At 57.2% G+C, this 21,803-nt stretch overlaps 2 protein-coding genes and 1 long non-coding RNA gene across 7 annotated transcripts in view; 2 read left to right on the top strand and 1 right to left on the bottom strand.

The window, feature by feature from the left end:
* The first annotated feature begins 560 nt into the window (after positions 1-560).
* On the top strand, positions 561-1,425 carry LOC146434073 (uncharacterized). The gene is made up of 2 exons (XR_014853626.1): positions 561-893; positions 1,016-1,425. It is a non-coding gene; the product is annotated as an uncharacterized LOC146434073 (long non-coding RNA).
* Positions 1,426-3,135: 1,710 nt separating this feature from the next.
* Positions 3,136-17,070, top strand: OLFML2B (olfactomedin like 2B). Of its 4 annotated transcripts, none has more exons than XM_085068377.1 (8): positions 3,136-3,372; positions 4,484-4,747; positions 8,129-8,236; positions 11,203-11,373; positions 13,024-13,252; positions 14,153-14,635; positions 15,081-15,257; positions 15,549-17,070. In XM_085068377.1, exons 1-8 carry the CDS (start codon positions 3,229-3,231, stop codon positions 16,148-16,150), a joined length of 2,178 nt encoding a protein of 725 aa, XP_084924503.1. In that variant the 5' UTR covers positions 3,136-3,228; the 3' UTR covers positions 16,151-17,070. The 4 variants fall into 4 exon arrangements, with proteins under 4 accessions (XP_084924503.1, XP_084924502.1, XP_084924501.1 ...); XM_085068376.1 differs by having other exon boundaries at positions 14,150-14,635; XM_085068375.1 differs by having other exon boundaries at positions 13,024-13,261.
* Positions 17,071-17,534: 464 nt separating this feature from the next.
* Positions 17,535-21,803, bottom strand: part of ATF6 (activating transcription factor 6) — a 71,631-nt gene continuing 67,362 nt past the window's right edge. For both annotated transcript variants that reach the window (XM_085068367.1, XM_085068368.1), the window contains exon 16: positions 17,535-19,722. In XM_085068367.1, the coding sequence (XP_084924493.1) occupies positions 19,514-19,722 (209 nt within the window). In that variant the 3' untranslated portion in view covers positions 17,535-19,513. The remainder of the gene's footprint in view (positions 19,723-21,803) is intronic.

The following is a 21,803-nucleotide window of genomic DNA, read 5'->3' as shown; positions in this document are numbered from 1 at the left end:
GCTGGTAGGTAACGAGTTGAACGGGAGCCAAGAACACACCTCGGCAGGGAAGAAGGCAAATGATGGCCTGGCTGCATTGGGTGAGGGCTGACAGCAGGCACAGGGAGGATCCTTCTGCTCTGCCCAGCGCTGCTCGGCCCACACCTGGGGCGCTGCATCCAGCGCTGGGCTGCCCAGCAACAGGAGAGACACGGGAGAGCTTCCAGCGGGGGGACACCGCGATGGAGAAGACCCTGGAGCACCTCTCCTTGCGAGGAAAGGCTGGGCGCGCTGGGGCTTGTCCCGCCCGGAGAAGGCTCGGGGGGTCGCGGGCAAGGCCGGCCCGGCTCTCTGGCCCCGGCAGGAAGCGTTTGAATTGCCAGGAGCTGTGTGCGAGCAGCCGCTGGCCCGAGCGCCCGGGGTGTCCGGGCTGGGCGATGCCGCGCGGGGGAGCTGCGGCCCCGCCAGCCGGGAGGGACGGGATGGGACGGGAACGGACGGGATGGGACAGGACCGGACGGGAATGGAATGGACGGGATGGGACAGGACGGGAATGGACGGGACGGGAACGAACGGGACGGGACGAGGCCGCACCGAGCGGCGGAGCTGCCGGGCATCCCGCCGGCATCCAGCCGCCCCCAGCCCCCTGCATCCCTCGGGATTGGTCCTCGGGCGAGGGGAGCGCCCGGCCGCCCCAAAGGGCAGAATGCCGCCTGTGCTGTCCCTCTGTGCTGCCGATCTCAGCACGCCCTGACATGGCGATGAATGGCTCCCTGCATCCAGAGCCGAGGGCATCCAGGACCTTAAGCCTCCCAGCGGCACAGCCGTGGCCTGGTTTGACCCGCAGTGTCTCTCTGCTGCAGGGGCCCCTCACAAGGCACTGCCCTCGCAGGGGCCCCGACAGGCACAGGGAGGTGAGGCACCAAGGAGATGCTTTCAGTGGGCAGGTTTTGGCATTCACAGCTCCAGGCACACACATGCTCTTGAGACTGTTAAACTCCATTTTTCCCAGACCTGGTGATGTTTTCCCTTGCAGCACTTTGAAGGGCACTGTCTACCTGCATCCTTGGGCAGCCTTGGCATTGCACAAGCCCGGTCACACAGAATGGGGTCAGGCATGGGGCTACTGGGGCCTCCTGCTCAGACCAAAGTTTGGGCCAGTCTCCATCAGCAAGAGAGGAAAGCCAGAACCACAGCTTCTTGCTCTGCTGTCCTCCTCAATCTGTGGATTTGTCTTGTTTTCTTCTTGAAGGAGGAATGTTCAGACTCTAGAGATCACTGCTGTGAACCCAAAGTGCCTGTCACGTTCTCTTCTTGCTGCCAAACGACAGGCTTAAACCCATCTTTAACCCAAACGAAATACCACCAGAAATGCTTTCTTCCCCTTAGAAAGAAATCAACAAGAAATGTCAGCAACATATGAAATCCTTCCTTTTAGCTTTGAAATACTGTGGTTGATTTGTTTCCCTTCTGTTTTCCCAGCCTTTGAAAGTGATTGCTAGGAAAGGGCCCCCAAAGTTTTAGGTGCTGTTTGCTGTGGGAGGTTTCATGGCTGGTCTCACTGCCAGCCTGGGCAGTGCCATGATTGCCCAGGGTTCTGGTGCTCTGGGCCAGCTGGGCATGGGCTGGGGACTCCAAAAGCCCTGGTCTGGTGGCCTCAGGACAGCCTGTGCTGACAGATGGAGCAGCTGCCCTCAGGGAAGTTCAGCCATGGAAACAGAAGTGAAGGAGCTGGTGCGCAAGGGACCTATTATCCTCGAGAGATGCTGGTGGGGGAGGCTTTTAGAAATGCCTCCTGCCTCCCACTGCTCTCCAGTTGCCCAAAGTCTGGTTGTCCTCCTCCCAGCTCCCCTGGCTGCTTCCTCTCCTGCTCCGTTCTGCTCAGCCTTGCTGTAGGGACCCACAGGGCTCTGCCCCTGCTCCACAGGCTTCCCTTCCCAGGGAGGCCAGAGGAGAAGGAGGCACAGCGCCATCCCACACAAATCCTGAGGTCAGCATCTTCTGCCATCCCCCGTGCCACAGCCACTTCCTCTCCCACACAAGATGTTTTCCTTGTGTCTGGCAGCTCCATCCCCTCAGTGACCGTGGGAGAGTGATGGGATGGAGCAGCTGCAGTCCCCCTGAGGAGGTGCCTGGTCCCAGGGCTGCAGGCGCCACATTTGGGGTGGTTTTGGGACACTTGTGCATTAAGGACTAGGGGTGCTTGGCTTGTGCACAGCCTTGCTTCAGCAAGAGCTCACATGGCCTCTCGTGCCACTTGCTGTGTGTATGGCTTCTGCCTATGACCCATGGGCAACTTTTGAGGAAAATGTGAGCCTGTGCCATACCCGGGACATGGTGCTGGCCTTGTTGGTGTGTTTTTAAGGGCATTTCAGGTTTCCTATGTGTCAGTGAGGCCCAGCCACCGTCACAGCAGTGCAGACACCTCCGCAGCAGAAGATGCTGTCCCTGTGCACTCCCTGGGAACAGTGTGTCCAGAACATTTCCGTTTGGCAGGAGGTGAAGAAGGATACAGGACTGCCAGAGCTCGGCCGCTTCCCGACGGCGTCAGCCTGAATTTCAGCGAGCACACAGAGGTCTGCACTCATGGCTGGGAGCCTGTCTTGGAATCATGCACTGCTTGCGTGACCCCAGCGTGTGCAATGTTAGTGGAGAGCCGCGGTGTGCCGTGCCACGCCATCGGGAACGCTTCCCTGTCATCCAAGGGATGGAGGGTGAGAGCCAGGCTGTTCCTGGAGATGGAAAAGGAGCCAGGCAGGCCCTAAGGACAGCCCTCCGTCCGCCCCCAGCTCCGGGCACACGGCATGGGTGGGATGCACAGGTTCCTGGGCGCAAACCGACAGCGCAGGCCCTTCGGGGCGGTGGGTGGCGGCTCCCCAGAGCACCCCAAGAGCGGAGGCTCCCCGCAGCCTGCTCCGGGCGGGCGATGCCCGAGCGCCCCGCAGAGCCCGAGCAGCGGGCCGGGGCTGCGGAGCCCCCGCCGCAGGTGGGAAGCACCGCCCGGGGCAGTCCCGGTCCCGCCCCGCCGCCCGCTCGGCCCCGCCCGGGGCTCGTCCCGCCGCCGAACGGGAAAGCAGCGGGAGAGGAGCGGAGGGAGGATCGCAGGGTGGGAGGGAGGACCGGGAGGGAGGGCAGGAGGAGGAGCGGGGCGGGAGCCCGGGCCGGCCCCTCCCGCCCCGCCGCTCCGCACCTGAGCGAGCAGCGGCGGCTCCGCGCCGGCCCCGGCCCCGGCCCCTCCGCCGCCCGCCCATGGCTCGGCCGCTGCCGCTGCTGCTCTGCCTGGCCGCGCTGGGCGCCGGCTGCCGGGCAGGGACCACCCCCGCCGGCACGGCCGGGCCCTCCGCCGAGCCGCTGCAGGACGAGGCGGACAACCAGGAGAACATCCTCTCCCAGGTACCGCGGGGGATGCGGGGCTGCGGGCACCTCGGGGTGCTGCACCCGCGGTGTGAGGCTGGGCGCTGCCGGGGGTGCTGTGCGCACCCTGCGGGGTGCTGCCGGGCGATACTGGGTGTTGTACTTGCTCGACGGTGCTGGGTGATGCTGTGCGCGCTCTGAGCGATGCTGGGTGTACGCTCTCGGCAGCGCTGGGCGATGCCGTGCACATCCTGGGTGTGCACTCTCGGTGGGGCTGAGTGATGCTGTGCGCTCACCCAGCACCGCAGCTGAGCACTGAAGGAAGTTTATCACCCGAGGCGCAGTGAAATCACTGAAGCGCCTCTGGGAGCCGTTCACAGACTCCATCCCATCATTTTTTCAGAGGGACTCAGAAAAAGGGGAACTCCTTGGGAGGTGAATTGGTGGAGCCTCTTTGTGTGCCGAGGGGAGGGATCCGGGCTCTTTCCCTGCCAGTGGGATGCGGTGGAGGTTTCTGTTAGATTTGGCTGATCAGTCTGTGTGTTATTATCTGCCCTCGGAAATGGCTAACGCAGAGACTATTGGAAACGTACCGCCAAAGTTATTTTTGTGCTTGGGCTTTCAGAAGCGCTGTCTGCAAATCTCCGTAAAGGAAATTCCTGGCATTGTATAGGGCTAATCAGAAATACTGCTTCACCACCAGGTTACGCTGCTTATGGGGTGGCTTTCAGTCACTCTTCCAAGGTACCCTTACCCTGCAGGCCTGTGTAAAACAGTCTTGCTCTGGGTAGCAGGTGACTTACTGAGTCTTTTGCACACAGAGCAGTAAAAGAAAGCAGGATGGGGTTTGTATTTAAAATTCTTGTTTTTAAAACTCTTGTATTTAAAATTCCAAGCATCGTTCTGCGCACAGTGGAATAAAAAATACCCCGCTGGAAGAAGCCAGTTTTTATTCCCCTTATAGGCAGCAATCAGCTCTGCGCTCTCTAGAAAGCTCCTTGGCTGGCAGATTTTGGAAGAGCCGGCCAGTTTCCTCGAGGTTCAGGGTATCCAGTGTCCTTGTTTGGACCTTGAGGCGTGGGCCATGCTTGTCCCTTGCTGTGCAGGCAGAGGACAGGAGGTTAGCTAACTGCTGGTGACCTGTGCTCAGCTGTTAGGTGACTACGACAAGGTGAAGGCGGTGTCCGAAGGCTCCGACTGCCGCTGCAAATGCCTGGTCAGACCCCTGGGCCGTGGTGCCTGCCAGAGGATTAACGAAGGCGCTTTCAGAGCCGAGGATTTTTACACGGTGGAAACCATCACGTCAGGACCCAGCTGCAAGTGTGCGTGCGTGGCTCCCCCCTCGGCCCTCAACCCTTGCGAGGGCGACTTCAGGCTGAAGAAGCTGCGGGAGGCAGACAGCAGCGACCTGAAGGTAGGAGAGCAGCTTGAACTCCTGACTCTTTGGGGAGGGGGAGATCTTCTGAAGCCTTTTCTTTCTGAGCTTTTTCTAAAAAATCCCTCTTTCTTAACCTTTTTCCTAAACCATCTCCTAGTTACATTTATATCTGCATGTTTGATATAAAAATCAAGCTCAGATTAAAGGATTGAGTTGAACAGCTGCAGTGGATGATTCACTCGATTCATCCCGTGCTGCCTGGGGTCCACCGTGGCTGTCTGTGCTGAGAGCCCAGTAGGGACTGGGCTGCTCCCTGCCCTTTGTCCAGCTCCAAGTGTCCCTGGAGAACAGCTCTGCTCTGCTCAGCAGCTGCCAGCTCTTCTTTCTGTTGCAGAGAGGGACTCCCAAGGACCCACACAAAAAAGCTGTTTTGGCTTCCATGGGCCAAAAGCCGCTGATGCGTCAGCATGAGGGTGTGATGCACAGCTGGCTGATGGCAGGATGAATTTGTTGTTTTAAATGCTGACACTTCTCTACTGTTTAGTATTTTATCTCTCTAGTAATATATACTTCTTTTCCGAACGTGACAGTGTTTGTTCTAAGCACTCCTAGCTTTTACCGGATGCTTTCTTTTGTTGGTGGAGCATCTGGCAGCAGACCCTACTGGGTTTTCCAGTTTGCTACCAGTGTGGGACAGCAGAAAGTGCCACTGGCTTGGTTCAGTCCTGGGGAGCCCCTGGAGCAGAAGGTTGAGTGCTGGTGGCACTGGTGCCCCTAGATCCCTCTTGGGTGGGACGGCAGGTGGCATGCAAGGCGCTCTGGGGCAGCTGCCACCGAGGCCACCACGATGGGCTTGTTCTAATTAATTTGGAGCTTGAGGATGTGTTTCATCTTGTCCGACTGCAGACAGTTAGCAGCTTCTTGTCCAAGCGCCCCTGCAGCTAGGGAACATAAACAGGCACAGGCAGACAATCCATCATTCCCGGGGAGGAGGAGTCCCAGTCTGGAGTTGTTTGGTGGTCCCTCGTCTGGGGGAGAAGCCGGGAGGTCCCACGTGGCCTTAGATGAGAGTCCTGAGCTCTCAGCGGGTCGGGGAGGGGACACCCCTGAGGTGACAGAGCCATGTCTGAGGTCCCTTGCCGGGAGCAGGCAGAGCTCCTGCACCAGCAGCTCCCTGCTCTGTCCCTGTGCTCTGCAGAGCAGCTCAGCCTCCAGGAGGAGCAGAGCGTGCCTGGCTGCGCCCTTGGCTCCGGCTGCTCTTCCCACTGGGGAGCTGCTCACAGCCAGCTGTGGTGTGAAAGCCTGTCCTCTAGGAACTGGCCCCAGCTCCCCTGCTCATTTCGCAAGGACTCGCGGCCAGCAGATTTCACAAGGTTTATCCAAACACACACACGCAGGGGTTCTCTGTGCCGCCAAGGTCCATCCCAGGAGCTGGGGAGCAGGATTGCTTTCTCTCCAACCACAGAGCGCCTCCAGGGGTTATGGTCACTGGGAACAGCCCCTTCTTGAAGGAGGAGCTGGGAAGTAGGAGAGGACTCTCAGCTCCAGTTCTTGTGCCACTCATGAGGAGCAGCTCCCATAACTCATCAGTGATGGGCTGGGTGAGGCCACCCCATAGCTCTGAGCAGCCTCAAAGAGTTTAACTCTCTTTGCTAGTCCGATGAGCATTGCTCTTGCCCAGTCCAGCAGCAGGAAGGACACAGAGCCATTTTTTTGTTGTGTTTTACCAGGCTTTCTTATGCTCTGACACAAAAGCCCTGGGTGCTCCACATGCGGGAGAGCCGTGGGAAGTTCCCTCCCTTAAGATGGGTGGGCTGGAGGATGAGTTCCTGAGGGAATGGTGAGAAAAAGAGATGAATCCAGGCAGCAGGAACATAGCCCCGGGGCAACCCATCTCAGTGGAATGGCTGCACTGGGCTTCCCGCTGAATGTTTCAGTCCCATCTGTGCCTTTAGTAAGGTCCAGTGGGAATTCATGGGCCATCAGACCAGTGAGAGCCAAAGTCTGCAGTGGGTGAAGGGAAGGAAGCAGTGAGTTGGTAGGAATATCAGTGTGGTCTTTAGGGGAAGGTCAGTGTGGTGTTGGCAGGGAGCAGCTTCATCTCAGATCTATTTTTGTGAAACGCTGCTTGTGGGCACAGCGTGTGCTGTGGGGGTCTTGGGTGCAGAGTCAGGGCAAGGAGGCTGTGCTCAGGATCATTTGGAAGGAGGTTAATGCAGTCTGCAACCTTTGTGCATTGATGGAAATCCTCCAGCCTGGAGGGAAAGCGCTTGTCTCCAGTGGCTGTCTGGCAGGCTGTGTGCATTGTATCGGTCGTCTCCATCCAGCTCTCAGTGGAAAGTGGATGCACAGCCATAAAACAGCTCTTGTCTCTTAATGCTGCCATTTTATCTGGCCCAGAAAATCTTTCCTTTGCTGTGAGCTCCACAGGGAGACTGCAGAGGCTGGGGTGGAAACTCCAAGTGCTGCCAGCAGTGCTGCCTGTGATTCTCCCATGTTTATGAAGCTCTGTTGACCAGTTTGTAGCTGCTGGGAGAAAATGTCACTGCCCTGTAGTAGTTTCTATGCATTGAAAATCCTGCTCAGCCTTTGAGACTGTAAGGTCTGCAGCACCACGCTGGATATGTGGGGACAGCTGGGACCAGAGGAGGTGGCCCAGGAGCTCTTCCCACCAGCCTTGCCATGCCCAGCACTGTCCTCTGTGGAGGAGCACCACGAACTGGGCAAAATGCAGGATGAGGGCATTGCTGTCCAGATCCCTGGGACTGGTGAGCAAGAGCTGATGCTGGGCAAGACAGGGGCACAGGGGTGACTTAATTTCAGGGTGTCTCCAAAATGGGTGGCTGCAGAAGAGGGCAGCATCCCTCTGATATAGCTATTCTCCAGGAAGGAAACTGTTGCCAGGATGGCACTGAATTTCTTTCCTCACTTTTGCAATTTGGGAGTATTTAAAAAATTTTTAACAAGTTTCTTCTTGTTCCAGGAAAAAGAGCACAGGATGGCATGAACTCAGAGTCTGATCTCAAACTTGCTTTTATTTGAGCTGCCTTTTTCTCGTTGCCTCTTTTGCTGGCAGTCACATCACAGATGGAGTAGTTAAGCCTTTGGGCTTGTGGGAGAGCCTGCCTAGAGCTGGCAAAGAGAGCAGCACTTCTCCTTGCTCTGCTACTAATCCCCATCACCAAAATGTGCTCCCAAAACCCTGAGGCTCTGTGGAGATGGCATGTGTTTTGCTCTGCACGCCATGCTCTGACCAGGGCAGCAATGCAGCAGGGCTGTGTAAGGGAAAACTTGTTCTTTAATCAAAATTCTTGCACTCACATAGGTGCATCACCCTTGACTTTTTGGCTAGGAAAGCAAATGGGGTATGTTAGAGCAAGTGCTTCTGCCTGACTGTGTTCTCCCCTTGCCTTGCAGCTCTCCTCCATCGTTGAGATGCTGGAAAGTGCCTTTTATGGCTTAGACCTTCTGAAGCTGCACTCAGTCACGACCAAGCTGGTGGGTCGGGTGGAGAAGCTCGAGGAGGTGAGTCCTGCTGTCCTTCAGTGTCCTTGCCATCAGTGGGACTAGTCTCCTATCAAATTCCTTTGGTGCATTCAGAGCTGTGCTGCTTTGGGAAGAATTGTTAACTATTTGGCTGAAACCAAACCAGGCCAGACTCGGATGTCTGAACTAGACTGGACCACTGTGCCCAGTGCATCCCCACCCCATCAACCTTGCCTGACCCTCTCCAGCTCCCCCAGTCCCTCAGGGCCCAGACTGGGAGTGAGATCCCAGCTGTGGTCTAACCAGGAGCAGCATCTCCTTTGGGTCAGAAGGCCCTGCTGTTAAGATTTTCCTCTTCTCAGTTTTACTTGTGTGCTGGTGATGGTTTTTCTCAACCAGGAGCTTTTGTGCTGTTGGGTGTGGGGGGCGAGAGGTTCAAGACTGGTGCAGGGTACACTCAGTGGGACTGTGGGGAGCCAAGGAGCTCAGATTCCTGAAGGACCAGGTTACGTCCTGGCCTGCGTTAAAAAACAGCAGAGCCCTCAACCTTCCATTTTATTTTAGAGCAGACTTCCAGTGAAATAATTTTCACTTCCATACAGTTTAATATTTCTTTGGCTAGCACAGTGTAGGGTTTGCAGTTTAAGCTGCGCTCAGCTATGTAGCAACAGGTTGCCAGATTAAATACTGGAGTTCTCTCCCGTGGTCCATATCTGGGACGGTAATTCCACATTCTTGTCGGAGTGGAGCAGTCCTGTTCATCTCCAGCCAGGAGCCGAGAGGCGATGATTTATAAAGCCAAAATTCCACTTGCAAAGTGTTTCGGGAAGGCACGGCGTGCTCCATCCCGGGGTCAGGAAGGAGACAGCTGAGGGGAGCACGATTGCCTGGGGGGATCTGGGTTTCCAAGCATGGGAATTGACCCAAAAGTAGTTTTGAGGTCTGAAAATAACAAAGCAGCAATGTTCCCCTTTGCAATCCCACCCTCTTCCTGTGGTTTAGCGTGTTCTCCAGTCATGACTTGGGTTTGCCAAGGGATTAATTCAGGTGGGGTTATCCCTGCACTCTGCTTCAGTACCAAAGTGGCCCTGCCTACCAGTTCCTGCAGGGGGGTTCAGAGCCAGCAGTGCTGGTGGCACATAGGGCACATGGATGACCTCTGCAGCCTGGTCGCTCTGCTCAGAGTCTTGTCACAGGGAGGCAGATGGGCAGAAAGCTCAGTCTGGCTGAAGTAGTTTGGGCAGAGATGGAGCTGTAATGGTGTATGAGCAGGGAATTCACAGGTTGGGGTCTTTAATTTCCCAGAAGTGCAGGATCACATAAAGCAGCTGAAGCTGCCTGCAGGCACTTGGACAGGATGGAGTAAGACAGGAGAGGCCTGGGTTAGAGGGAGACTGCCCAGTGCTCTGGGGCAGAGCCGAGCTGATGCAGGCAAGCAGGTGTGAAATGCCTCCTGCTGCTGGCTTAGCATGGAAATTCCTGTTGAGAGGATGTGGAGGAGGCTCACACCCTGCATCAGCCGTGGGGTCTGACACAACGGACAGCTGAGATGCTGAACTAGAGCTTGGCATGGCTTCAAAGCATCGCCCTCCCAGGCGGGTGTGCTTTTGGCAGCTGCTCCCCGGCGCAGCAGCTGAGCAGCCTCCAGCAGCATCAGGGGCCAGGCTTTGGTGGTGCCTCTCCGCTCAAGGGGAGGCAAATTTTATCCCTAAGCAGGTCATAAGCCAAACATTACTCAGGAGAAGTGATAAGGGCACGAGGCTGTTGGAATCAGTCATCCTCTCCAAAGGAGGATGGTGTCGAAAGCTGTTCCTGTGCTGCTCCTGGGAGAGCATCATGAGATCCCCTGTTCTGCTGCTTACTGCAGCAAAATGCTCAATGAAGAGTCCCTGAGTCATTGGATTTGGCCTCAAAATGTCCTGGTAAATCTACTACTCGTGATTCCTGGGAAAAGACTGGGAGTTCAGATGCCCATGGAGGGGGCTGGAGTTTAGCCCCTCTGTTTTTGCAGAGATTAGAAGGTTTTGTGAATTCTTTGCAATATAATGAGGTATTTCAAGGTATTTCAGACCAATGGTGTTGGTAGAGGGAAGGAAGCTCCAATTCTTGGTCCATGGAGTGCCTTCTCTAGTGAGGCAGCTCCTCTGCTTTGTCTTCAGCTCACAGCTGTCGCATCAGCTGGTGATTTTGAGGTCACAGATGGAGGTCACAGTGGGTTTTAGGAGAAATTAATGGCAGGACAGATTGAAAATGAAAGCTCTGAGTAACCACCCCCAGTGCCTGGGCTAAAGTGCTTTGATTGATGGGCCACCCATTCAAGGCAGTTGCTGTTTGAGGTGTACAAGCCCAAGGAGTGATGAGCAGGGACTGGAACAATTCCTTGGATACAGGGTGTGTCTGTGGTTGGTGGACTGGGAAGGGTGAAGGGTTTTGCCTGCTGGAAGAGCTGCAGCCAGCCCCAGCTCCCTCCTGGTCACAGCACAGCTCTCTGAGGGTCACTGGCTCTTGTCCTGTCCCCAGATTCTCCCTCTCTTCCATGGGAGCAGAAGGTGATGGGGAGGAGAAGTCCCCAAGTGCAGGCACTGTGTGGCTAGGCCAGGAAATGCTGATCAAAATGCAATATGCTGATCAATAAATGCAAGATGAATTTGCTGCCACAGGCCAAGGACACCAGGCTGACAATGTGTTTCAGTGTGTCTTTTGCTCTTCCTTCTATGAGCTGGCAGGAGTGGCTGGAAATGGGGTTGGGGAACCTCAAGGCCACTCTCCTGTGCCATGGGAACCTGTGGCAAAGAGTGGATCTGGGATGTGCACACCAGGGACGGGGTTCCTGGATCCCACTGGAGTCAGGGCATCTTCTCAGCAGCTGCAGTGCCCAGCCCCATGGAGAATCCCCAGCTGTGAGCCCAGGATGGCAGCAGGGAGCTCCAGGGCTGTGGTTTTGAGGGCCACAGAACATCCCCTGTCGTTAAGTGGGGTAAAGTCTCCTCTCTTGCTTTTTTTAGGGCATGTCCAGGAACTTCACACAGGAAAGCCCCCGGGCAGGAGCCAGTGGGGAGGAGGCTCTGCAGGATCTCCCGGGCAGGGAAAACTGCTCCAGGCTCCTCACCAACGGCCTGGCCGACATCGAGAGCTCTCTGCAGCGGGACGCTGAGGCTGCCTACACTCACTCTGAGGTACCCAAGCACAGCTCGGTGTCACTGCTGCTGCTCAAGCCAGCCCCGGGTGTCTCCTGCATGTGGCCACTGGCCCGGGGTGATTTTCACCTCGGCTGGAGTGACCCTGTTTATGCTCCTCCGACTGCAGTCTGCACGTCTCGGCACAACCCAGCTGCTGCTGGGACGGGATGGAGCTGGAAGCAGAGGGAGTTCGCTCCCTCGGCCTCCCCCCTTCCCACGGGGCTGTTGGTTTTCGAGGTCAGCGGTGGCTGAGCTGCTCGGAAAGCGTGATGTCATTGCGGGGCCGGCTGGGAAGCGGTGGGAAACTCAGAGCCTTTGATTAGCAGGGCTTGGGGCTCGGTGGAGGGACAGCCTGTCGCCCGCTTTCCCTCCCTCCCTGCCGGGCAATTACCCCTCCACCGCCAGCCCCTGTGCCTGGCGGGCTCTGGGCAGAGGCTCGGGCATCCCCCTGGCTCTGGCACCAGCACAGACTGTGGGCTCTGCCTGGGGACATCCTCTGCCTGTGGCAGCAGTTTCTGTGCAGCCTCAGAGAAGGCTGAGAGCGGTGTTTTGGGAAAAGGTCTGTCCAGAGTGTCCTGAAGTTCTTGCTGCTTCAGTGGTGGTGTGTAGGATGGCCTGTGTTCCTCTGATCCCTGCCGGGTGGCTCCTGGAGCATCCTGCCCTCACCCCAGTGTCCCTCTGCAGGGCAGTAGGAGGTGTCTGGTGGAGGGGAACAGTCAGTGCATCATTTCCAGCCCAGACAGGGGGACTCAGCTCCTGAGGATGACAACAACCTGCTATTGCCCCCCACACCTGTGCCGCGTGTCCTGTGTGGGAGTGGGCTCCCCAAGCCCTGCTGGGGACAGGGGTGGCTCCCACACGGGCCCTGTGTGTCAGCAGGTGGGTAAATGGCACCAACTGTGCCGTGCCAGCACACTCTGCCCCGAGGAGAGCTGTGCCCAAGCCAGGCTGTCCGGCCATGCCCCCAGCCCCACTCCCCTGCTCCCCACGCCATGAGCTGAGCAGCTGCTGCCTGCTGGACAGGAGCCAGCCCCAGCCAGGCAGGAGAGTGGAGCGTGGGGCTTTTATTACCCCGAGTGACCTCATTTCCCAATATTCCCCTTTTCTCGCTGCTAATTGCAGCAGGGCCCATCTTCTCAGCCAAATGGGCACGGCTTCAACCCTCGGGCTGGCTTTCCGATTTCCTTTAATGAGATGAAATCCTTCAGACCTGAGCTGCAGCAGCTGGTCCCTGCCCCGGGGGGGTTCCTGGTCCCTGCCTCGGGAGGTTCCTGCTCCTGCTGGGAAGGTGCCTTCAGCCTCTCTGCCCTGTGAAAGCTCAGTGTACATTGCACACTCTGCAGAGCAGCTGCTGGAAGTGGCCCCTGGCATGCCAGGGAGTGGGATCTCCTCTGCCTGCCCACCCTGCATCCCACAGCACATGCCCTATGGAGTCCTGAGTCCTGGAATTGCACCAAGGATAGGCAGGAGCAGTGCTGGTCTGCTACCCTGCTGTCTCCTGGAGGGTTTCCACGGCAGAAGGGACTGAGGGAGAACTCTGAGCTCAGAGCCTCCTGCCCAGTGCGGGGCTGTGCAGCCTGATCTGCCCTGTCACCAAATCGTGGCATTTCTGGCCCATCTGGTAACAGCCTCCTGCATCTCTTCCAGGGAAAATATGAAGAAAGATTCCTGAAAGATGAAACCATCTCCCAGCAGATCAACTCTGTGGAATCCCTCCCGGAGCTGCACCTCTCTCTGGAGGACAAGAAGCCTGAGCAGCTCTTGCAGAGGAAGCTGAGGGTGAGGAGCAGGCCTCCTTCCAAGCCCACCATTGTCCGAGGGGTCACCTACTACAAAGCCCAGTCCAGCGAGTCGGAGAATGACATCGAGGACCAACGTGAGTTGGGTATGCAGCCATGGTTGGTGGGATGGCTGGCTGCATGCTGCAGCAAAACCAGTGCCTCATCCCCTGGGAATGTGTGGACAAAGTGTGTGGGAGCTGCAGGGGCAGGTGGGACAGCTGGCACCTCACTGCTCTGGAGCAGTGCAGCGTTGTTATTCCATGGAAAATCCCTAGTAGCTAAGGAAATAGGTCACTGCTTTGGTTCAAAACAGTATCAACACCTTTCCAGAAGTAAATGGAGGTTTATTAAATATGTTCCTGTTTCAAATCTGGCTGCCCAATGGCGTGCCAGGAGGTTTGTGCAGTGCTGGTGTGGTGGAAGGCAGCTTGGAGCTCATGGCCCTGGCTGTAGTGGGAGCAGGGGCTGAGCCTTCAGGGCCCAGCAGTGTGGGCAGCACGGGCAAAAGGACAAATGCCCTCTCTGTGCAAACTGGCTCATCCAGCCCTGCCCTGTTGGGGTTTGGGAGCTGCTGGAGATGGGGAGGAGCAAAGGGTGCCCATGCTGGCTGGGGATGCCCAGTGGTCCCCATACCCTGGCTGACACACCTGCTTTGGCATCGCGGGTTAGGTAGGTGGGATCTGGTAGGGAATGCAGCTGGGTCTGCATCCTGCCCAGTCTCTGGAAGCTGGCAGGGCAGAATTGCTCTCCATCACCTCCTGCTCCGCCTGGCCTGAGGTGGTGGATGTGGCTGTGATGGGGTCTCAGGGTCTCACCTAACATGGGCACCATTGGCCTCTGCAGTTCAGCCCTTCCCTGAGGGAAATGGGGAGGGAAAGTAGGGGGATTTAGTAGCAGCCAGCCTGCAGAGGTGGGCAGGGAGCCAGCTGGAGGGGCTGCAGGGGTTTTGCTCCCCTCACTGTGGGGCTGACACCTGTGCCTGTGTCTGGCAGCAGACGAGCTGTTCAGCGGGGACAACACGGTGGACCTGCTGATCGAGGACCAGCTCCTGAGGCCCAGCAGCAGGGCGGGTGAGGCCGTGAGGAAGCCCTCCCCGGTGGGGTGGCCACCCACCCCTGGCAGCACTCCCACCACCCTGCCAGCTGCCAGCACTGCTGTGACGGCCACGGTGCCCCTGTCCCCTGCCACACCGGACCCCACCGCTGTGAGCCGGCTGACCCCCAGCCCGGAGACTGTGACTCCCCCAGCTGGGCTGCTGGAGGAGGGGACCCCGCAGCTCCCAGCAGCCTTGGCCAGCACAGCGGTGGCCACAGCCACGGAGAACCTGCCCACAGCCACCCCCGCTGGGGACTGGAGCTACATGGACAGCAGCCCCGGAGCTTGGGTACAGGCGAACACGCCCGCAACGCCGGTCAGCCCGGCCATCCCTGCCACCCCAAAGGAGGGCCTGGAGGAGGAGGACATCAGGAACATCATTGGTGAGTGCCTGCAGGTCCTGCACCAGTCCAGCTGTGTGTGTGAGCTGGCTCGTGCCCACAGTGTGCCCTGCTATTCACAGCACATGTGGATTTGGCCACAGGTGGGAGGTGTCATGGAGATGGTGCCTGGATGGCACTCCCTGGAGTGCCAGGTTTACTTGTTAACTCTGAGACCTACTGCGCTTTCCTCCCAGCTTTAGGGCCTGGGCTGGGCTGGGCTGGGGAAAAAGAGACTGGACCCTCAGCTGAAGCAGAGATGTGGCTGAGGCTGTGGGGAGATGTTTGCAGGGTCTGGCCAGTGCTGCTGGGCCTCACAAGGCTTCACCGGGGCCAAGGTAGCAGGGGGTACCTGCTGGGTGGGCAAGGGGCTGGAGGGGGGCGATGCCTCTAGAGACAGTGTGGCCACCCTGCCCCTGGTCTCACAAGCCTTTCTCTGCCCACGCAGGGCGCTGCAAGGACACTCTGTCGACCATCTCAGGGCCCACCACCCAGAACACCTATGGGCGCAACGAGGGAGCCTGGATGAAGGACCCCCTGGCACGGGAGGAGCGCATCTACGTCACCAACTACTACTATGGTAACACACTGGTGGAGTTCAGGAACCTCGACAATTTCAAACAAGGTGGGTTTGCACCGTCTCTGATGCCATGCTGGCCACCACTTGGCTGATCCAAGTAGCACCCTCATTCCCAGAGATGCTGTGTTGTGGGGGGATGATCTGCCTGGGGACCAGGGCACTCACCCAGGGTCCTCTGGGTCCTGGCAGCACCTGGCGTGTGGGGCTCAGAGCACAGCACAGGCTGAGGCTGGTGGCCTGGGAGGGAATGCAGAGCCTGGGGCAGAGGCTGCTGATGGCATGGCCACCCAGCCCACAGCACAGGGAGGGTTTCACCAGCAGGTCTCTGCCCTGCAGGTCGCTGGAGCAACTCCTACAAGCTCCCGTACAGCTGGATCGGGACAGGGCACGTTGTCTACAATGGCTCCTTCTACTACAACCGGGCCTTCACGCGCAACATCATCAAGTACGACCTGAAGCAGCGCTACGTGGCCGCCTGGGCCATGCTGCACGACGTGGCCTACGAGGAGTCCACCCCGTGGCGGTGGCGAGGCCACTCGGACGTGGACTTTGCCGTGGACGAGAACGGCCTGTGGGTCATCTACCCAGCCATCAGCTACGAGGGCTTCAACCAGGAGGTGATCGTGCTGAGCAAGCTGAACGCAGCCGACCTCAGCACCCAGAAGGAGACCACGTGGCGGACGGGGCTGCGGAAGAACTTCTACGGGAACTGCTTTGTCATCTGTGGGGTCCTGTACGCGGTCGACAGCTACAACAAGAGGAACGCCAACATCTCCTACGCCTTCGACACGCACACCAACACGCAGATCATCCCCAGGCTGCTCTTTGAGAACGAGTACGCCTACACCACCCAGATAGACTATAACCCCAAGGACCGCCTGCTCTACGCCTGGGACAATGGCCACCAAGTAACCTACCACGTCATCTTTGCCTACTGAGACCCCCCCACCACAGTGGGGCACTGCGAGCCAGGGGCCACCAGCACCTTTATTATTATTTTTATTGTTATTATTGTTATTTTGTACAAATTGAAGAGTAAATGATGGGTTTTGTCTCGAGCTGGTTTTTTATGGCGGATTGTAGATCGATCCCCAGGCCAGAACCACCCCCTTCGTCTATGCTGTATCCTTGCTTCTGATTTTTCCTTCCCAGGGGAAGGAGGTTCTTCTTTGGAAGGGATGCCCCGGCTCTCCTGCCCAGGGAGGAGGAAGTGGCCCAGACATGCTCCTCCCGTTGATGTTTTCAGCTACAGATGATCAGCAAGACACCCCGAAGCAGTGCAAAGCTGCACGCACCAGGTCCCAGCGGAATGCTGATGCCTGCCTGTCCTGGTGGAGGACCTGCATGTCCCATGGGAATGTCCCGTCTCTCAGGACCATCTTCCCAGCCGACGGCCAGCAGGCCCTTAGGAGATCCTGCTGTACAACAGGGCTGCGAGCACAGCTCCAGCAGCCCCTGGTGCTGGTACTTATGCCGAGGACTGTCCCCTCCAGCCGGGGTTCTGCTCTCTGCAGCCTGCTCACGCCTGGAGGGAGCTGGCGGTGGGAGGGGGGTGCTGTAAATACGTGTAGATGGCTTTTGTTTGTTCATTTTGTAACCCAAAGTAGTCCCCCTTGGCATTTGCTGGGTGAAGGCTCTACCCAGCTGGGTGCTGGGCTGCCTGGGCAGGGGCTGGGGGAGCCCTGGGGGCTGGCAGAGCCCTCGCTGTGCCATTCCATCTCCTTCATTCCCTCTCATATCCATGCCCACCCTGGCCCTGGACCATCAGGATCCCCTCAGAGGCACAGCCCTTGCCCTCCTGCCCACCAGCATCTTGTATTTACCTGCTGTCAGTAATAAAGGATCCAGTACCTTCGCAGCTGTTTGGGGCTTTCTTTGGCTCTGCTTCACCCTCTGGGTGCATGGAAATGCACTGGGGTGTTTTGAGTGGCTTTTGGTTGCTTTGGGGAGAGCCAGTTTCTACACCAGATGGGGACAAACCCCCGGGGCCTTTAGGCTGCTTAGGACTGGCTCCAGGGCAGGGTGACATGGCCATATCCAGCCCTGAGAACAGCTTGTCTCTGTGACACCTGCAGTTGTCCTCAGGTCACTCAGGCTGTGATGAGACCCTCATGGGCTCCTCTTTGCCAGGCCCTGGGTGAGCAGCTCGTGTAGGGTGGCCCCTCTCCAGCAGCAGGAGGGGACAGGGTGGATATGCCATGGGCAGTGCCAACACCGGGCAGAGCAGAGCCACACTGCAGCCCAAGAGAGGGCAGACAGGGGCAGGTGTTCCAATAATTTGCCTAAGGAAAACTGTATAAACAAGCACAATAATAACAAGTATTAATAATAAATAAAAGAAGGATTTTATTGCCTTCAGTACTAGGGACACAGAGAACAAAATTACACAGGATGAGAGATGCTCTCCACCACCAGAGCCCAGGGGTGCTGGCTGAGGATGTGGTGCTGCAGCAGTCCCGAGCCCCCAGCCCCCAGCAGCAGCCCTTCTCAAGGTGCCAGGCTGTGCCAAGCCAGGCCACCACCTCTGTCCCCTCCCCAGCTCCCTGGCAGAAAATGCCCCCCAGAGCAGCCAGCTGCCCCTACCCACAGCTGCAGGGGAGCCATGTGCCTCTGCTGGGGCACCACTGGGGTTTTTATTTTTGACTATTGTGTGAGCTGGCCCACAGTCAGGTGGGGCCGGGGCCAGGAAAATGAACTGGTGCAAGGAGCGCAGCCAAAGCCCTGGCTGAGCCCGGCTGCTTCCCAGCAGCGCGAGCGCCGAGAGGACGGGGGGCCTGCGCAGCCTGCGCCGAGGACGTGGCAAAGGGCAAAGCTTTTCCATGGTGTTGCAAGGCACATACTTCACAGGGGTGTATTGCTCCTCGTCCTCCTCCTCACCACCCCTGGAGCTGTTTGTCTTGCTGCAGGATCAACCTTTATTTCCTAACAGCCACACACAGACACCAGTAATAATAATACTAATAATGACAATAATTAAAAACCCCACATGAACCAGTCAGTGCTCAGACCATGAAGGAAAGGCAGCTGGCTGGCAAACTGAAATCCATCATCATCTCTGCGAATTGCAGAGGGGAAAAAAAATAATGTAACAACATGCTGAAGACATTATGCAAGGCTGATGCTCTGCTGGCAGCTCATCCCAGCTGAGCACCAGTGTGCTGGAGCTCCTGGGCCCAGCTCTGTCCTGGGGCTCTGCTGACAAACATGGGATCAGTGAACAGAGCTCCACAGATGCCTTGGAATGGCAGCAGTTGGCTGCACGCAGTGTTTGGGGCAAATGGCATGTTCTCCCACTGCCTGGCATGTGGCTGTCAGTGCTGGTGAGGCAGAGAGGGGCTGAGTGTGTGTGACATGTGTGTGGCTTCAGGAGAAGGTGCTGTGGCTGAGTCCTATGGAACTGAAGCAGCCTCTCTGCCCCAGCAGGGCCAGTGCTGCTCCACAGGGTGCTGTTAGCAGTGAAAAGTATTAAATAGCACACACAAAAAACCCACGCAAACAAAAACCAGGAAGAAAAAACCAAACTCAAAAAACTCAAACTTTACAAATGCATCTGCTGCATGAAACCACCTCCCTTGGGCCAAGCCTTCAGCTGTGCAGCCACACGGGCTGGGGAAGGCAGCAGCAGGCTCCTGGAGAGGCAGGCAGGTGAGGGGTGGGCAGTGCCTCAGAGGGCAGTCCAGCCCCCGGGGCAGTGTGGGTTGTCCTTGTAGTGCTTTAGTGTAAGTGAAGGGTCCCACAGCCCTCCTGGCTGGCTGGGGCTGGGCTGCCCCACTGCATCCCAGGGCTTCCTGCCAAGGGAGGCTGCGCGGGCAGGGATTTGGGCAGGGATGGATGAGGAGTGGGGCTGTGTGGTCAGGCCCAGCACCTGCAGCTGGGAGCTGGACACTGCTCCCTCCTGCTGCCCGTGCACACTGCAGGGAGAGAGGCCTGATCTGAAGCATGGCTGTCCACTGCAGTGTCTCTGGCGGGACCCCAGGGCTCAGCACCACCTCAGGCAGCCTAACGGGGATAAAAATTAAAAACAACCCACAATTTCAGACAGTGCATAAGCAGCAAGGATGGCTGTGTCCCCCCTGCTGCATGGGGCCCAGAGGACTGTCCCAGGCAAGGGGCCTGCTGAGCTGCATAATCCCCAGGCAGGATGCGGCCATCGGGCAGGGTCAGGCACAGGAATGGGCTGAAGGGGACTGTCCCTGCCGTGCCCATGTGCCAGGAGCCCCAGGGACCTGCCAGGGAAGGGGCTGAGGCTGGCGGCAGGACCTGCTGCATGCCGGGTGCTCCCCTGTGCGCTGTCCCAGGAGCTACTGCAGGGATTTGACAATGGCCCTCAGGGCGTGGGGCGTCTCTGGGACCGAGGGGGTGGAGCTGTAGAAGGTGTCGGTGTGATTTCTGCGCTGCTCTCGGAGGTACGGAGGGACAGAGGAACTTTTGATGTGGAGGATCCTGGTGTCCATCACTTCGCAGTCGATCTGCATCATCACCTCGTAGTCCTGACCATTGATCACATTCTCTGCAAAAGTAAGGATTAAAAAAAAGGTCAGGAAGCCCTGCAAGCCAACGATCCAACAGCACTAAAAGCAGAGCTTTCTGAACCGTTTTTTGTCTAGAGCAGGAGCTGCAGTGGGGGAACTCCCTTTTTTGCAGCTGCACACATGGAGCTCCATCTCATACAGCACAGCCCCAGACTGCTCGTGACACCTCAGAGCCCAGACCACACTTAGCATGTGCAGTCACACCTAGAAATTAATGTCTTTTATTTCCTCTTCTTCATCTGCACATAATTACCGACGGAGTTTGCACTGTGTAACGTTTATTACAGAACTGTTGTTCTTGAGCCACTAAAGTATGGGAGTGATTGAAGATAAGGTTTATTTAAGAAAGCTGAATGTTTCACTTTCCGTAACCCTCTTGACACTGAGGATCTTGAGGAATTTCTTCACCAGTTTATTAATAAAAAAAGCTAAAATGTGATCTCTCAAAAGAATTAACTGTGCCTCATTCCTGTCCTGACCTGGCTGTTGTACTTGAGTGATGTAGTGACACTGGGCAAGGCCATTCCCCTGAGAGACCCCTGGACACAGGGAGACCCAGAGCAGCACACGGAACCCCAGTGTGGCCCCAAGCCTGGCACATCTGCTGCCACAGGAGCTCCTGGGCTTACAGGCTGTGCACATGGCTAGCATCTGCTGCCTGGATTTAAAGGTGGGAGACTATTCCCTGCATAGACAGCGTGCCCAGGAATGCAAGAGCTGAGATCGGATTTCCAGGCACGACCAATCCTTTCAGAGTCAGAGGACTGCCATTGGCAGGGTTTCCTTTCTGTGCTAAGGAGGATGGAAGATCACCTAATGGAAAGCGTATGGACTGGAGGAATGCAATATACATTACTAATTTTTACTGTTTTCCTGGATTAACTCTGACTCTGGATGACAGCTGACAACCGTGGCTGGACTCTCTTGTACCCCACACCACCTGTAGAAGCCATTAGATCAAGTATGTCTGGTATAGTAATGAAAAGCAGGAGCAAACCCTTGCTGAGGGGGCTGAGAGCCTGCAAGGGAAATCAAAGCTCCCACCTGCAAGAAATGAAATGGAAAAAGCTCTGTATGTGCCACCGAGAGACCAAAGCTAAGAGCAGCTGTGCAAGTCTCTGTGCCACTGACCCCAAACCCTTGACAAGCACCTTGTCCCTTCTGGATGCTGTGCTGCTGCTAAAGCCCCGCTATGACTTCAGGTGCCATGTCCCCAGCTGGGACCCTTTGAGAGGCAATCCCTCAAGGTCACCCTTTCTCTCTGCCTTTGGATGTGCACTTGGCTCCCACCCAACAGGCTCAGGACCTGTGGGGCACAAGGGGAAGCTGAGGGCCAAAGAGCCTGGAGCCAGCAAAGCACACGGATGGACCAGCAAGCTGGAAACAGCTCCTCAGCTCTCAGGCTCCAATTGATAGGACTCCAGCTATGTGAGAAACAGTGCTCCAAAGCCACAAGTGGATGAGTTGGGATGGGACGGTGGCCAGGGCCAGGAAAACCTCTTGGTTCAGCAGTGAGCTTCCCTGACTGCCCGCATCAGCCAACACAGAGGGCTATCATTAGGTTCCTGGGCACTGCACAAGACAGAGGAGAGCAACAATCCCAAGGGCTGCCCGTGCAAGGGAGGGAGCTGTGCTGTGTGGGTGGCACTGGGGAGCATGGGAACCAGATCAGCCTATTCAGGCCAGCTGGGATCCCGCTTCCCCCAGTGCTGACACAGCTCCCTCACGACAAAGTGTGCCAGCATGAAGTAAGCCACAGCTCTGCCACCCCATGGCTAGAGGTGCTGTGTCTTCTGAGTCCACCACAGCTCAGAGAGCTGGGAGGAATCAAGCTCATGATGAGCCTCTCTGGCCAGCAGGCACACAGGAGATGCACACCCTGCACTCAGACACTCACAAAAAGTACCCAAATCCTGCCCCATGGCCTGTTATTAGCCCAGGAGTTAGCGGTGGGTTTAAAGTTGGCATCTGATTCTTTCCCTTTTTGGGATGAAGGTATTGAACTGCTGCAGAAAGCCTCTACACAGGGTTTGATCTCACAGGGATGAGGGCAGTAGTG

Source organism: Lichenostomus cassidix, chromosome 8 (genome assembly GCF_008360975.1).
Source record: "Lichenostomus cassidix isolate B80296 chromosome 8, HeHo_3.0, whole genome shotgun sequence".
Lineage (NCBI taxonomy): Eukaryota > Metazoa > Chordata > Aves > Passeriformes > Meliphagidae > Lichenostomus > Lichenostomus cassidix.
This window is presented reverse-complemented; position numbering and strand designations above follow the sequence as displayed.